This window comes from Arvicanthis niloticus, chromosome 11 (genome assembly GCF_011762505.2).
Source record: "Arvicanthis niloticus isolate mArvNil1 chromosome 11, mArvNil1.pat.X, whole genome shotgun sequence".
Taxonomy (NCBI): domain Eukaryota; kingdom Metazoa; phylum Chordata; class Mammalia; order Rodentia; family Muridae; genus Arvicanthis; species Arvicanthis niloticus.
In genome coordinates this window covers 33,217,365-33,233,843 of record NC_047668.1, presented here as the reverse complement: position 1 = coordinate 33,233,843, position 16,479 = coordinate 33,217,365, and the positions used below count along the sequence as shown (strand labels likewise).

Sequence of the window (16,479 nt, the reverse complement as noted above, 5' to 3'; positions counted from 1 at the left end):
TAGTCACATACAAAATTGTGGGCGGACAGAGCCATTCATATCTCAGGTGAATGCCCTGTCACAGATTTGGTTTTCACAGTAGCTGTCTGATTGCTTTACATCTTTCTTCAAAACACCCAGAAGCTTCCTTTTGCCCTTAAGATCAAGATGGACATCCTTACCTTGGTCTTCTGACCCCTTGCCAGCTTCACTCCTAACCACCTCCATGTTCTATCCCAACCAAAAGAACAAGAGTTGACTCCAAGCTGCAGAGCCTCCTTTCTTGGCTTAATTGTGAACCCCCTCTATTTGCTGGAGGGATTTCTCTAATCCCTCATGTTAAGGCTTCAGCTGACTCACCTGCCTCCTCCGACTAAGCTAGGCTTACCTCCTAAGCTTTCTTAGGATGTCATATGACTCCTTCTTAACAATCATTGTCGCCACCACACCGGTGACGCCCAGCATGGCTATCTGACTCATGCCGCATCTTTCTGCCACCATAAGCTGGAGGAACAGCAACCTCATTCTTCTTCCCCTGGCTCCTAACACAGTACCTGGCATAATCAGGTACTCAGTAATTATTTCCCAGATGAACAGTAGCAAACTCAAATACTGATGGTGGTGAGCAGGCTGCTCATTCAGAAGACCCCGTCACTCATGGTGTGTCTCTCAGCTGAGGCCAAGGGGATTTCTCTTTCTACCTCAGCCCTGTTCTTCCCTCTCTGCTCACCTGGGAGAAACCCCACAGTCCTGCAATAAAGGCTGAACTGTGGCTTTGTCGATGTCATTTCCCTTGTTTGCGACTCAGGAGGAACCCTGCTGACCAGGTTGTCATAGTTGGCTTCCAGGAGTAAAATAGAGAGAGATTCCTGAAGGCCTTTGCTCTCCACAAGTTGGGTAGCAATATGGCGACCAACTGTGTTCCCTGTAGTAAAGATGATTGACTTCCTATGTGTGTCTTTTAAAAATCTTTCCTTGGAAGAAATTCCAAGAGGAATCTGTTCTCCCCTCTGAGACTTAATTGCTTCCTTCCCCTTGCAGATATGCACCTATTTGGCCATTATCCGGCGCATGATGACTTCTATCTGGTCGTGTGCAGTGCCTGCAATCAGGTCGTCAAGCCACAGGTCTTCCAGTCGCACTGCGGTAAGTGGACTCCTGCACCTGGTGGATGCATGGGCAGCCAATGACCCTGGGCTCCCAGCTGGGTGGCCTTGTGTCTGTTTCAGTCCAAGGCTTGTGGGTACACTGGCCCGGGGCTGCTGCCTCTGCACACGGAGGACCTGGTAGGAGCTTAGTCCTCCCTGCTCATAGGCTCCTTCCTGTCAGAGCAAACAGGAGAAAGCCTGTAGCATGCCTCGGTAGATGGGACTAATCGGAAACCATTGTGCACATTGGTGCCTCTGCAGGTAGTCAAGAGGGAATAACAGTGGTGTGAGGAAGCTCTGACTCCTCCTGCAACTTGCTGTTTTCTCCCCCTGAAAGACTCTCATGGAGAAGACTCCCCAGATTTGCACACACAAGGGAGGGCTGGAGCCACAGGTGGCACAGTGTACCTGGCATGGGATGTTGCTTCCAGGATGTAGGTGAAACCTCCTATTCTGCTTGTCCTTTCAAGACACCACCCCCTTTTAAAGTGTGCTTAAGAACTCATTCCCCCCCACCCACTCCCTGATTATCTTAAAATCCTCGCTGAGTCTGCAAGCAATTCCTTGACTCCAGCAGCAACAAACCGTGTGCACCACTCAGTACAGGTGGAAATGAGGACAGATAAAAGCCATGTGGCTCTGCTAAACAGCTCTCTGACCTTAGACAAGAGGCCATTTAATCTCTCTAGGTGGCTGTTTCCTTATCTTTACCAGGAGTTAGACCAGATGATCCCCACAGCTGTCACATGCTGTGAGTCCAGAACAGTGTTTTCTAGTCTTATTTAACCATGACACCTTGTGATGAACAGGATCTGGATGCCTCTCTACTGTTTCCATAACGTAGTCAACATTACACTTGAACAAAAGGAGCAATTATAATGTTGAGTGTGCGGTTGTAAATGACACAGCTTCCCCTTTCTCGCACTGTATTCTGACTTCCCCTTCCCCTTCCTGTTTTAGTACTACCATGCTGTGATAAGTAGTCATGAAACAAAAGAAGTAAAATGTGTTTGGGTAGTCGAATAGCTGAGCCATGATAATATGTGTCTGTGATATCTACATATAGATAAAAGCTATGTGCCAACTGTAGGTGTGGTTTACGCTTCTAATGAAGTAGGGGGCAGTGAATCCAAGCTTTGGAGGGCACTGTTTTGAGCTAGACCAAGGAAGAGAAGGGATTCTATGAAGTACTCTACAAAGGGTTCTGATGACAGGTGGGATCCGGCTCTGTATTTCTTTGTCTCTTCCATGAGGAGGTGACTTATGTGTGGACTTCCATGCTGGTGTGTTCATTTCTGGCAGTGTGAGCACAAACAGACTGAGCATGCATTCAGCAGGAGCCGACCTTATTCAGCGTTCTGTAGCAAATGAGTCTCTTCTGCCTCGAAGAGAAAAAAGGGTCCACCTTTCTGAAGAGAACTGTCAGGCCCAGCAGTGATGCTACTATCTGAGGCTACAGGTAAACCATCCAAAGTGTGGTAGCGTCAAGGAGGTCCCACTCAGCCTGTCGCCCTGTGGAGAGCTATGGAATATTGCTCTGTGTGTTTGGTTGATCATGAGGACTCCAGATCCTCCTGTGTTCATCACCCACTCATTCATAGGACTGTATGGCTGCTCTGTGTGCTCAGATGCCACAAGGAACACAAGGGCAAGTCCCAGCCTTGGTAAGGCTGACACTCAATTGTAAACCATCAGAACTGGTACCAGGAATTTAGCTTGCAGGCAGTCTTTGATGGAAGGATCCAGAAAGGGACGAGAATCTCACTGCTGTGTAGACTCTTCCTCAGGGGAAGGGAACCTCTCAGCAGCAGAGGAGGCTTGGTGTAACTGATGTATAGCCTTTGAACCCTCCAGCTTTCAGTGCTGGACTTGGAACTCAGCCTAGGAAGAAAGCCAATGCCGTGGTGGCCACCTGTTATGAGCAGAGGCAGAAAATTAGTTTGGAGCTCTGGGTTTTCTGACCTCATCACTGGAAGCCCAGGCTGCACTGAGCTATTTGCTCAACCAGCTGACCAAGAGCCATAGGAACAGAACCATAAGTCAGCAAACCAAGGCAAAAAAGGGTCACTCCGTCCTCCAGCGGTGTGTGTTCCAATAATACAAAACCTGTGTTTTTCAGGGACCAGAGAGAATTCGAGGTGCAGGTCAGAACTATGGCAAGTCTTGGGGGAACAGATTTTTTTTTTTTTTTTTGAAGCTCTCCCCAGAATTACTCCTGTATTTTCATGATGGTCCTTGCCAGTTCAGGCTGCTGTAGTTTGTAGTTTGTGTTGCTTAAAAACAACAGGGTTCGGTTCCTCCCAGTTCTGGCGGTTGCAGTCTGACATCAGGATGCCAGCATCGGATGTTGGTGAGGACTGTCTTCTAGTGCTTGCCAGCTACCTTCTTACTGTATTCTCACGTGGCAGGAAGAGGGCAAGGGCTCCCTGGAGCCTCATTTATAAGGGTACAAATCCCAGCCTCGAGGTCTCTACATCTTATGATATAATTGCCTCTCAGAGGCCCCACCTTCCAGCACCATGTCAGGATTTCAGTGTGGGACTTTCAAAGACGGGGGCAGTAAGCCTTCAGTTGTAACCGTATTCATGGAAGTCTGCTGCTGAACGCTTTTCCAACTTGCCTGAGACGGAGTTTGATCTCCAGAACAAACAAGCGCGGCACAGCTTCGTTTTCCTCCTTCTTCCGGCTTTACCTTGTGTGATGAGCCTTGCTGTTTTCAGTGAGTTAATAAGAGTGCCATTGTGCTAAGTGCTGGGCAGCGTGCCAAGCGCTTTGCATATCTTTGAAAACACAACCCTTTCAGCAGCCCTGTGGAGTGGGTGTGAATGTTACTCCCGTTTCGGAGTTGAGAAAGGCTGAGCTGAAGAGGTTGGGTGCTGTGTCCAAGGTCTCAAAGGAAGACAGAGAGAGCCTGGTTTTGAGTGCAGGTGGCTTCTCAGAGCGAGGAAAGCACCCGCAGAGCCATTGTCCCCACAGCCTGTCTATTGGAAGCCCCATGCAAACTAAGACTGTATATGGAAAGTGGTCATTGGGGGAGGAAAACTGGGCGGGGCCTCAAGCCCCACCCACTAGGCCTTCTCTGACGCCCACTCCCAGAGCTCTCTAGTATCACTTGAAATGTGTTCATGTAGTGGAAATAACAGGCTTTGGAGATAATGAAAAATGATTCAGGACTTACCGCAATGTCTGTGTGATTTGGGGCTGGACACCCATCTTCTTCTACATTAGTTGGTTCGTTTATAAAATCTAAAACTCTCTGCCTGCTTTATGGAGCTGTTAGGACATCACAACACGTGACTGTGACACGTTCATTTCATCTTCCTCCTCCTCTCGCGTTGCCCCCAGTGGGTGGACAGATGGGGAGAATTCCTTCTTCCTGATATCCGTAAACCTTTGTTCACATGTCACCTCCTATCATGCAGTCGTCTGTCAGTGCTAGGAATATTCCTTTGCACTGTTGCATTCCCGGCACCCTCAGATACTTTACAAAAGGTAAAAGCACTATCTTGGGTTCAAGGTGACATTCATGATCTTGGTGTACAGGTCATTGAATCTAAATTAAAAAACTGTGCCTGTGTGTGTATTTCTCTGTGCACGTGTGTGTATGTTTGTGGGTATGCACACATGGCTGTGGGTGTGGGTCCTTGTCAGAAACTAGTAGAGGAAAGCTATTTCTTATTCAATACTCACACCTGATATATGTTTGTAGTGCAAAGCACAGTCTAATCTGATTCTTACTCTCACACCCAGCATTTAGGTGTAGACCCACAAGTTAAAGGTTCAGTTTCTTAGAAGTGTCCTTCATTTTAGATAGCAATCACAGATAATGGTCCCAAGGTTACTCATGCTTTTGTTTGACTTGCAGATCCTCACGTGTCTGAGTTTGCTGGAATGAATCACAGAGCTCAGGGAAACAATTTGCTTACGTTCACTCTGCTGTGTTCTCTGTCTCTCTCTGTCTCTGTCTCTCTCTCTGTCTCTGTCACACACACACACACACACACACACACACACACCGTTTCTTTGTCTAGTCTTGGCTGTCTTGGGACTCTCTATGTAGACTAAGCTGGCCTCTTAATGGTGTCATAAAAGATGTGGCAGAGCATCATACTAACACATAGAAATGTGTAGGGTGCAGTCAGGGGTCCTGAGCACAGGAGCTTCTGTGTTGTAGAATTGAGCTGTACCCCTGGCATGTAACTGCATTGACCCTCCCAGACTATCTCAGTTCTATCACTCAGAGTGTTTGTAGAGGTGCCATTGCACACTGATTCAGTGCACTGGACTTTGGTGATTAGTACCGTTTCTAGTCCTGATCCAGTGGGACTGGATATTCCAATCCTCTACTTGTGACTGGTGCTTTTGAGTATCAGCCCTTATGCTGAAACTGTCCAGAGTCTTAGTCACCTCCTCAGCATACACAAGGATGCTTATTCCCAAAACCCCAGGGGCTCTAGATATTCGAGATCACGAAACTGAACTCTAGAACCAAACATAACAAGAGACAATGCCCCCCCACATTCTTTCCTGTCTCCTGTCACTACAGAAGTTACAAACTTAAGCGTCTGCCAGGAACTTGGGACAAAGACCAAATATATGCTTCCTCTGGCATCACAATATCACAACAGCAATATGAAAAGATAAAATGTCATCAAGGGGAACGAATCGAGTGTTGGAGGTTAAAATCCCGACTTACACTTGCTAGTGTTCAGCCTTGGGCTAATTACGCTACCTTTCTTTTTGAGCCTGGTTCTCCCCATGTATGAAGTAAGAATGCCAGTTTCTACTCTGCAGAGCTACTGTGAGGAAAGGGAAAAGAAATGTATTCTTTGCTGACATGGAGTAAGGAAATAAAGGTTAGCTTTTATTGTCAATAAAATGGGGCCCTTTTTTATGAAGTTGAAAGTTTCTTATGAAAAATGGGAAAAACGCTTTAGCCAAGTGCTTCCTGTCTTTGCTCCTGCTGTCTCAGGGGATGCCACTCTGAGGTCAGCCCGTGGCTCACGCCTGTGATTCACTGCAGCTTCCTAGCCTTGGAGACAGGAGTAGTCTGCCTGAATGTGATTACATCTGCTGGAGGCCTCGAGGATTGCACTTTGCAAATATTGGTTTACATTCTCATTAGGCCCTGGTGTCAGCTCCCTAGAAATGCCATGAAGCGCCAGTATATCTCTGGGTCCCCTAAGAAGAGCCACTGTGCTTCACAGGAGCACTGCAATACCCCTTCCCGGGACTGGCCGCCATTTCTCTGATGCTAGCACTGGGCCCCAACTGGTGCCTCAGACATAAATAATGGGTATGACCACTGCTCCACAGATTCCCATGCTTGGTGTGGGTTTGGTGTCATGGTTGGGCCACCCACCCCCCTGGGGGGCCTGTCCAGTGTTTTCAGTCGGTTCCTTATAGATCAGTGATTCCAAGGGGTTTAAATCTCCACAGGTGACGCAGCTGGGATAATAGGAAAAAGGAAACAGAAACAATACACTTGGCTTTGGGATTGTGACTCCTCTCAGCAGCCCTCTGTCTGTCTAGGCTGTCCAGCCCAAACTGTGACTTGGTGGGACAGGGTACAGGTTGAGCGGAGCTTTTCTGATAACAGTGTGTCTAGATTTGTATTCCAGCTTTGACCCTTATTAGCTGTGTGACCTTGGCAGGTTACTCTGCCTTTGCTTATTCCTCAGGTAGGTTACTAGTTTATCTTATGCAGTGCCCTTGATGACTGAAGGGGGTGTGCTTGCACATAGAAAGCACAGTGAAGGAACAAAGTTTGCTTTTAAAAAACTGTTTGCTCTGGGACTGGGGAGATACCTCAGTCCATAAAGTGCTTGCTATTCAAGCATGAGGACCAGAGTTCGATCCCCAGAACCCACATGAAAGAACCGTGTATATATGAATGTCTGATGTAATACCAGGGCTATGGGGACAGAGACAGGTGGAGCTTGACAGCCCCTTGGCCAGCCAGCCTAGCCTGTTCAAAGAGCTTTATGTCAATTGAGAGACCCTGTGTTATAAAAACAGATAAGACAAGGTGGACATCTCCTGAGGAAAACACCCAAGGTTGGCTTTTGGCCTTTACACAGCACACACACATACACACACACATACACACAATAATAATAATAGAGCACACACATACACACACATACACACAATAATAATGATAATCTCATCATCATCATCATCATCATCATCATCATCATCATATAAGCTGTCATTGAGTGATAAGCCTCAGAGGTCTCTAATGAAGTTATTGCCCAAAGGATTTTCACTTGTAATCATTGCAGAGGGAGAGGAAGAACTTGGTAATGTCATTGTTTGTGGCCAGGCTGTGGTGGCCCTAACCTATACCCAGAGAGTGCCGTGACCATGTGTGTGTACACAGGTATGTACCGGACAGGAAGGCAGGCAGTGGTGCATGGGTCTGTGTTGGGAAACAATATGTTATTGTTTTTAGTAATTGAGCTTTTAACTCATTGTGAATTCTGTAACTAAAAAAGGAAGAGGCGGAGCTGAGTTGGATTTGGGGCTGGGCTGAACATCTTTGAAGTTTTAGGATTTGCTAAGTGAATGGCTGAGTGTGACTTCCAAACCTTGTCTGCTCTTCTGTTTGTGGAATAACCAATGTTAAGGTGGCCTTCCTGCAGGGCCTGTGACATTAGCCTTCAATGGGACTGACCTGTGTCCTCTAGGTTGTTGAGTTTCCCTGGCCACCACCTACTAGATGCAAAGAGCAGCAGTGATCTTGCCCCTAACATGACAAGACTGTCACATCTGAGAAACAGTGCCATGAAGCAGAACACCCCCAGTCATCATGGTACACCTGTACTGACTCTGTTTACATTTCTTTCCATAGCAAAGGGGTGTGTGCAGAAGCAGCCTCTAGAGAATTCCCAGCCACACAGAGTTGACATTTCTACCTACACAGAGCTACTCATCAAGATAATTTCCCTAGGTACTTGAATGAAAATGTCTTTATGAAAACCAGCACTATATACGATTATTATATGCCAATAAAACAAAAGATGTTTACATCACAAACATAATAAATCTAAAGCCAAAGGCTGATTATGACTGTGGAATCAGTAGGTTAAAGATGAAATGAGTGCTTTTAAATTTTCCTTTTCATACTTTTGTTTATTATTTTGTGGGTAGCTGGGTATGCATGTGTCACAGTGTACATGCAGACATTAGAAGGCAACTTGCTGGAGTCATCTCGGGGCCCCGTCATGAAGATTGGCTTTTCCAGCTTTGGGCTGTCTTGCTGGATCCAAATGAATGAGTTTAAAACATCAAAAAGAAAGAAAAGATAATTTCTGTGCCACAGATATGTGCAAAGTAGAAAACATGGCATTATAGAAAAGTTGGTAAAGCTGCAGACCTGCCCGCTTCCAAATTAAAATTAAAATAGAAGGCAGAAGGAATCCTACAGATCTTGCAGGCTTCTGCAGCTGCCCATGTTGCTCGGCCTGTCAGGAGGGAGAGCACAGAGCTCCACGCCCCACCCATCAGACAGAAACAATCCTCCTTTGTCACTGTGTCTTAAAAACATGGTTTAGAACCAAAGAACCTGGATGTCACTGACTAGACAAGAGAGGCCTCCACTCACCCACCCCTTTCTCAGAGAGGCTTTATTCCCTTTCTGATTATAGAGTTTTGAATGCCCTTCAAATAGCTGTTTTGCATGTTGATGTGATGCGGTAGAATTTAATGAAGTGTGAGCTACAGCAGAGAGCGGCAAAATAGATGAGTGTGGGAGCCGGCTCCTGGAGTGAGGCGCGGCGTGTCCTGGCTGGCACCGTGTTCCTTCTGTGCACATCCAGATGCCAACACTGGTTGGGGACAGGCAGCCGCCCGCCCTGCATTGCTATGTGGGGGAGCCTAATTAATGAGGTTCTAAGGCTTCCTGAGATTGCTTTTTTTTTTTTTTTTTTTTTTTTTTTTTAAATTCTTTCTCTCTCTAGGTGACCTCGAGTTGAAGAAATGACAAACCACATGTGCTTCTGAGTCCCAGAGAAAGTCAGCCCCTGCTGATATCAGTGCCCCTGGGCTTCCTGGGGCATCAGGGATATTGGCACCAGTTAATTAGTCTGCCAGGGCTTCCTTTCTGATGCTGCTGATTGCCACAGTACAGGGCTTGGATTTTTTTTTTTTTAATGTCAATTGAGTTAGATTTGATTTTTAAGGTGAATTATTTTATTTTGTTATTGTATCAGTAATTGTCATTTGTGAAACTAGATTTTTTTCCACACCAAAAGAAATATAAAATAACTAAAGAAAGTTTGTCTCATTGAATATATTCTTTGTCAAATGGGTAGCATTAATTAATAGACTTGGCAAAAGTGTGTGAACTTGTGCAGACTTCAGAATGCTAAGTTTTTTTTTTTTTTTAAATTAATTTGTTCATTGTATTCAGATCCGAAGCCTGGGGCAGATTATGGTTTTTTTGTTGTTGTTGTTGTTCTTATGACCATAAAAATGCTGACTGAGGTTTTTCTATCTCTTTTTCCCTGGGTCCTGGTAAAGTGCGACCACATCATATATCTTAAGAAAATTCCTGTGGGTGACCTGAAGAGAGCCCCTCCCCCAGAGAGAGGAGGAGGAAAAAGAAGAGGAGGAGAAGGAAGAGAGAGAGAGAGAGAGAGAGAGAGAGAGAGAGAGAGAGAGAGAGATCGATCGATCTAAGGAAATACTTGGTAGTCCAACTGATTAGCAAATGATTATACCCTGACTCAATCATTACAACCAAAAGAATCTACAACTGAGTAAAACTGTTTTCTTGCACCTGACAGTTTTTATATTCCAAGTTGGATACAGTGACTCCCACACAGAGACCCTTGCCCATGGGAGATGAAAGCAGGAGACCAGAAGTAGCAGAACCAGACTCCAGCCTGGCCCTGCAGAGTGTGTTCCTCTGTGTACTGGCTGAGACTGGCATTCAGACTCCCAGTGGCACCACTGATGACCTGTGGCCATTTCTGTTCCTAAGCAGATGTGGAGAAATTGCAGGTGCTTTCCTTGTCTGTAGCACCTTTCTAGGCTACGAAGCCAATCTTCGCTGCCTGCTGGTGTGGGTGTGTGAGGAGATGGGAAATGGGTAATCAAGGATGTGTGTAAGGTTGGCTGCAGCATTTGAATTAGACCTTTAGACATCAGATGTAGAAAAGATGACATACATCCTGTGTGCTCTCTCATCCTTTCTGCCTGCAGGGTCTTGCTGACCTGCAGCAAATAAGCACGCCCACGAGACCCACAAACAATAGATAATTCCATATTCAATGAAATACCCTTTTATGTGTCCCTGTGAGGTTAATAGATCTATGGCAAATACACTTACAGCAAGCGTAGAGCAGTAGTATCTTTGGGACCTTAGAGAAGTACAGTCTACCTTTAACTGAAGATAAACTTCTGGGTCTGGGGAGATGGCCCAGTCAGTAAAGTGTTTCCTGCACAAACATACAGACCAGCATGTGATCCCCAGAACCCATGTCCAAGAGCATGGCAAAGTGGTATTCTCTTGTATTCCCTGGTTCATCCCTTGACTTACTGGTAAGCAGGCCTGGCTAATTAGCGGACTCCAGGGTAGTGAGAGACCCCATGTCAAAAGAATTGGGGAGGTATCTAAGGTTGCCCTCTGACCTCCCCATGTACATATGCACATGTGTGTAACCACACATGTTCTAGCACACACAAAAGAAAATAAATTACCTTCTCATAATTTCATAGGGGTCTCTTCCTTGAAGCTGGGACCTTCCAGGTTTGATGCATTTGTGTGTGTTTTATTTAACACCAACTGTGTGCCAAGTGTTGTCATAGAGAAGGGCCTGGACTTGTTGAGTTTATGATCTGGTATGCTGCATAACATGAATATGCTCAAAACACAAGAGGAGCTGGCATAAGAGGGTCCCTCCCAGCAGAGAACATAGCAAGAGCAAAAGCAGGGCTGAGTGACTCAGGGCCTCAAGAACTGTCATGAGTGCCAGAATCTGGAGGCTGTTGTTTTTATTTCTAAGTGTGGTTGGAAGACCCTGGAGAGTCTGATCTAGGCAGAGATGTAAATGTGATTTATGTTTTTTTCAGAAGTCATTCTTGCCAAGGTACCATGCATTCTGGGAAACAGGACTAATGTGTGGCTTAGTGAGAAGAGCTCCAGATGTGTGCCTGGACAGGGGTGGAGAGAAAAGTGGGGAGGGGGCGACTTGATTTTATTTTGGAATTATAGTGACAGGACTTGCTGAAGGATTTGGTTCCCTTGTGCTGGGTTAGTTTGGTTTGGGTGAGATTCGATTGGGAAAGGCAGGAGTGAACATTTAGTGTTTGGTTAAAGGGGAATAGCCGGTGACTTGGCAGGTTGGAGATGCGGAAGCCAAGAGAAGAGTGTAGAAGACTCACTCATAGACTGTGTCCAAAGCCAAGAAGGTGGGTAACAGAAAAGAGAGGAAAGAGCTAGGCTGGCCAGCTGAAGTTGTAATAATCCCTTTATTTGTCTTGGCATGTTTACCCCCAAGTACAGGTGGCTTTATATTTACATCATCCATAGACCTATTTTTAGATTGCAGCACCCTAAGTATTTGATCTGTGTTTGTGCTGAGCTACCCAATCAAAGTGTCATCTGACACCTCTGTCTCCTGCCTCCTCTGCAGTAGAGTCCCTGTGCTGGACAGGGAGTTGCTGAGGGCTGGTTTAGTGCCTTAACATCTGTGAGTCTCAGCATGGAGCATATTTGTTGACTTTTGGAAGATGCTCACAGGTGTTTGTGATAAACAGGTAGATAGATGAAAGGAAGGGTTTCTCCAATCACAAATTAAAGCGTTCGTGACACCCGCTATTTCATTCACAGTGTTAGTATTTAGGCTGGCGATTGCAAATACTTATCTTCTAACATGGGTGTACACACATGCACTCGTGTGCATAACCACACATGACAGTAGGAGTTTCCAGGCACCAGGAACTCTGTTGTGCTCACTGTTACATCCCATTGAGGCTACAGCATGACTCACTGGGTAAAAGCACTGTCTCCAAGCATCATGACTGAAGTTTACTTCCAGGAACTCACACGGCAGAAGGAGAAGGACCCCAGAAGTTGTTCTCTGACCTCCAGACATGCTCCATGGTGTGCGCACACACACCCATACCAAATCAATCAGTCATGTAATAAAAAATTAAGTCCCCCGAGTTAACACAACAAGTGCTGGATTAAAAGAGTCAGTGCTCAATAGGTTTAGTTTTCAACTGAGTCTCAGAAGAAGGAAAACCAGCTTGTCTATGCAAACAAGTGCAACCAGTTGGAAGATCTGCTACTTGAAAGAGCTGTCTCTGTTCAGACACAGTTGGAAAGGCTGATGCGAGATGGGCATCCGTTCCCAGCAAGTGGTGGGAGCCACGGCTTTGATCTGTGACCACAGCTGGTTTCTGGAGGGCTCTGTGCTTGTAATGTGACCCTTGGCTTCTGACTCATCCCTGGTATATCCATTCCAAAGTGCTGAATTAGGGTAACAGTCATTGCTTTATTTAAATCGAAGTAAAAGTTGCCAGTGCTGCTTCAAAAGTCGTTTTGGAGTTGTCCCCATCTTCGGCGACCAGCACAGCAGTGCTTCCCAATGTCCCTTCCCTGAAAGAGCAAGTCAGTAAACAGAAAGCAAGACTTGCTGGACACGTGTCCTCAGGAAGTGGTGCCAGACTTGCCTCCTAGAGTCACAAAGCAGCTGTTAGGGTTTTAAAGTGCCAAGCAAAAGCATATCCGTTTCACGGTGGAATCAGTCATTCTTACTAAATGCATCTGTACGTACTACCCAGCAATGATAAACAGCTCTAACCAATAATGTGCCTTTGTTCTAGTAATGTGCTCCCAAATGCGAGTCCTCGTCTTTCTCTGGTAACTGTACAGCAAAGCAAAGACTGTTTTCATCCTGGACAGGGATCTCTCTGTGGGGAGAGTTCTCCATCCTTCCAGCCAAGTGCACTGGACTTTATGAACAGTAGCATTTATAATAGTGGCCATGGTTATACACGATTGTCAACTCACACCCTGATGTCAGAGCCTCACTCAGGGCTGATCTGCAACACTCCGAACTCTGTTTTCTTCTGGCAAGGTCACTGACTGCTTCCTCCGGAAGCATTACATACTAGATACCATATGCAGACTGACTTCTGGGTTGCAGCAGAGCCTTCCAGGTCTTCTTGTCTGGAATCGAGTATGAGTACGTTTTGTATGGTGGGTTTGCCTTTCTTTGCCTCTGGGAAAGGCTAATGGGGCATTTCATAGTGAAGGGCCTCCTAGACTCAAGGTGGCGCTAGAGTTCGTGGTTGCGTGGGGAACTCTTTCCCAGGCAGGCACTTCTGGAAAGTGAGTGCAAATTGGGAAGTGCTGTATAGGAGACACTTGGGAAATAAATGGGTCCAAGGGGGAATGCAAATGGGGAGAGTAACTGTGAACGAGCAAGTCAGCAATTTCACTGATGAATCCCACTTCCCATGGAATTAATCATAATTTGGTTCCAGAGAAAGCAGCTGTAGTCTTCAACCTACAGCGCTGAAACCCCAGATTCTTGTTGGAGATGGGGTTGACTACCCTTGTTATGTATTTGTTTATTTGCATCATAGATACTTAGGTCTCTTCCCCCTGCATCATTTCTTCCTGATCCTCTTCCAGGAGTCCTTTTTTTTTTCCTAAGGCACTTCTGAAGAGGTTTTCTGCTCTTCTCTGTGAGTGTCAGCCTCGACTTAATTTACAACCTTCCGAAATGAGTCCTTTCTCGCAGAAGATAAGCTTCCTAACCAGAGGGCCCTCTGGTGTACATCCAATTAGCATGAAGCTTGCACTGACCGAGCCCTAACCCACTGACCCACTAAGCTGTCAGTTTTGGTGGTATCTAGTGTCATCTTGGTAGTTGCACTGTTTCCAAGTTTATACGATAAAAGCTTGTCCATGTAAGTGAACAGGGGCTCCAATAAGATTCTACCACTTAAGCCTAGTGCCCTCTCCCATACTCTTAGAGACCGTGATGTTCAGCAGGTGGGACTCAAAAGTCTGTTGATAAGGATCCTTCAGTTCTTATGCTCAGCCTTTGTTCTCTGAAGGGGTGATGGAAAAAAGGAAAGTACAGAGAGGCTTGAAGACCAGTGGGGAGGCCAAGAGTGGATGGGGCTGCTTCCTGAGAGGCACCCTGCTCTGTCCATGTAATACATGAGAATCAGCAAGACCTTCACTACCCAATGCATATTCTGGAGAGCTTTGGATGGCTCATGTCTTCTTGTCCACTCATCACCCACCCCAAGTTGTCCACAGAACTTGCAGGCCTGTCATTTATATAATGTAATTATTCTACATTCATCCTTCTTGTAAAGTTTGAATTTTATCTATCTATCTGTCTATCTATCTATCTATCTATCTATCATCTGCCTCCTTCCCTTTGTGTGTGTGTGTGTGTGTGTGTGTGTGTGTGTGTGTTGCTAGTGATGGAATCTAGAACTTTGTACATGCTGGGTAAACTCATAACCACTAAAATACATCTCCACCTTCAGCTGTGGGTTTTTTTTTTCATATTTGACTAACTGTGGTTGGCACTAGAATTGTGTTGGGTGGACAATATCTTTATAAGAAGAAGCCATCCGTCCAATTTGAGCTGCTTGCAGTAATTTCATAGGCAAGTGCCCTCTTCTCTGAGGCACATGGTGCTGTGTTTTTTCTGTGTATATCTAGCTCTCTCAGTCACTGCTGTGAAGAGACAATGTGACCATGGCAGCTCTTTTAAAATAAAACATTTCATTGGTGCTGGCTTACGATTTCAGAAGTGTAATCCATTATCAGCATGGTGGAACACAGGTCGATGTGGTGCTGGAGAAGGAATTGAGAGTTCTACATCCAGATCCACAGACAGCAAATAAAGAGAACACTGGGACTGGTTTGGGCTTTTGAAACTCCAGAGCCCACCCACAGTAACGCTTTCTCCAGCAAGGCCACACCTATTCCAATAAAACCACACCTCCTAATCCCTGTCAAGTAGTGCTACTCTCTGGTGACATAGAATTCAAATATATGACCTGTAGGGGCCATTCCTAGTCAAGGCACAACAGTCTTCCTTATTTGTTTTTTAGATGTTCTGAGTTCTGTGAAAGAACAAACCATACAAAGTGTTAACTGTAGTATTTTCTTGATTTCAGGATGGCATTAATTATATGATGCCCAATTAGTTGAACAACTCCTTTCTCCAGGTGTCTCCAGACAGGACAAACTATACGTTTGTCCAACCAGACTTAGTAAGACATATTGAGTCTAAATAGGACACAGTCTGGAGAATGTACCAAACATTGCTTCTTGTGCTATAGGACAAGGTTGTGATTTTTCTTTCCTCTTTAGGGGTCAGGTTCTTCACCCTCCTCTTGGGCTAGAATTTAGTTCACTGTCAAAATAGCAAAGCTGTAAAGATCTGAGTTTCCTGTTTCTTGCGATATAACTGATAAATCATGTAAATTAACCTAGTCCCATAGCAACTAGACCACACAGAGCAAAATCACTCTGCTGCCAACTGGTAATTTAGTTGTGTGGTTTTAGTTTTCAATCATAAAAGGAACGAGGGGGAGAATCTTGGTATTGTTTTATTCTTGATGTTTAATTTGTGATAGTCCAATAGTATTAAGTATGCTATTCTGTTTATAGTGCAATGTATACTTTCGTAGAGATTAGCAAGACTAGGGGCAGTTTCTTTCTATAACTGTCTCCTGTGTGACTGGAGACATTTACACAGTTCTCATTTGGGTGTAGGGTTAAGTATATTTGTTATTTTGCTTGCATCTTGTGTGTCCTCTGAATACTTCTGTGTACTCACACTACAGTTTCTGGAAGGGGAGCTGTTATCAATCTCCTGTAGTGGGTTATAAAATGCTACTCTTTCTTGTAACTCTGGTAGCCTTGCTTTAGAGTATTGAGGCTGTTTGGTAAAGTGCATATAACCTTAAGTCAAATCTTTCTAGTGGTTGGTGTCTTAGTACCCACTAATTTGCCTTTGGTTCTGTTTTATCTGAACTATCCAGACATCTTTTGGTTAATATGTAATTGTCTCATTCATCTCTACCTGTCTTTTATTTTCAATTTTTTTTATGTTATTTTGTTTTAGTTGTTCCTCCTATAGGCAATACATATTTAACTTTTAAAAGAGGCCCAACTAAAAATGTCTTTTAGTAGGTAAATTTTAGCCATTTACATTTATTGTGATTGCTTAATACACTTGTACTTATTTTTTCTTTTAATTTGTATTCATTTATCTTGCTTTTCATCTGCCCCTGTATTTTATATTTTATTTAAAAATTTCTATTTATTTAGTGGTTATTATATTTTATCATGCATATTGAACTA

The 16,479-nt window shown here is 44.9% G+C and overlaps 1 protein-coding gene across 10 annotated transcripts in view; it reads left to right on the top strand.

Moving 5' to 3' along the window:
* The window catches only part of Atxn7l1 (ataxin 7 like 1), a 220,496-nt gene that overhangs the window by 67,577 nt on the left and 136,440 nt on the right, over positions 1–16,479 (top strand). For all 10 annotated transcript variants that reach the window (XR_013113186.1, XM_034514148.2, XM_076941999.1 and 7 more), the window contains one exon: positions 1,021–1,125. Coding sequence is in view for 9 of the 10 variants with exons in the window: in XM_034514148.2 (XP_034370039.1) it covers positions 1,021–1,125 (105 nt within the window). In the remaining variant the exon portion in view is untranslated. The remainder of the gene's footprint in view (positions 1–1,020; positions 1,126–16,479) is intronic.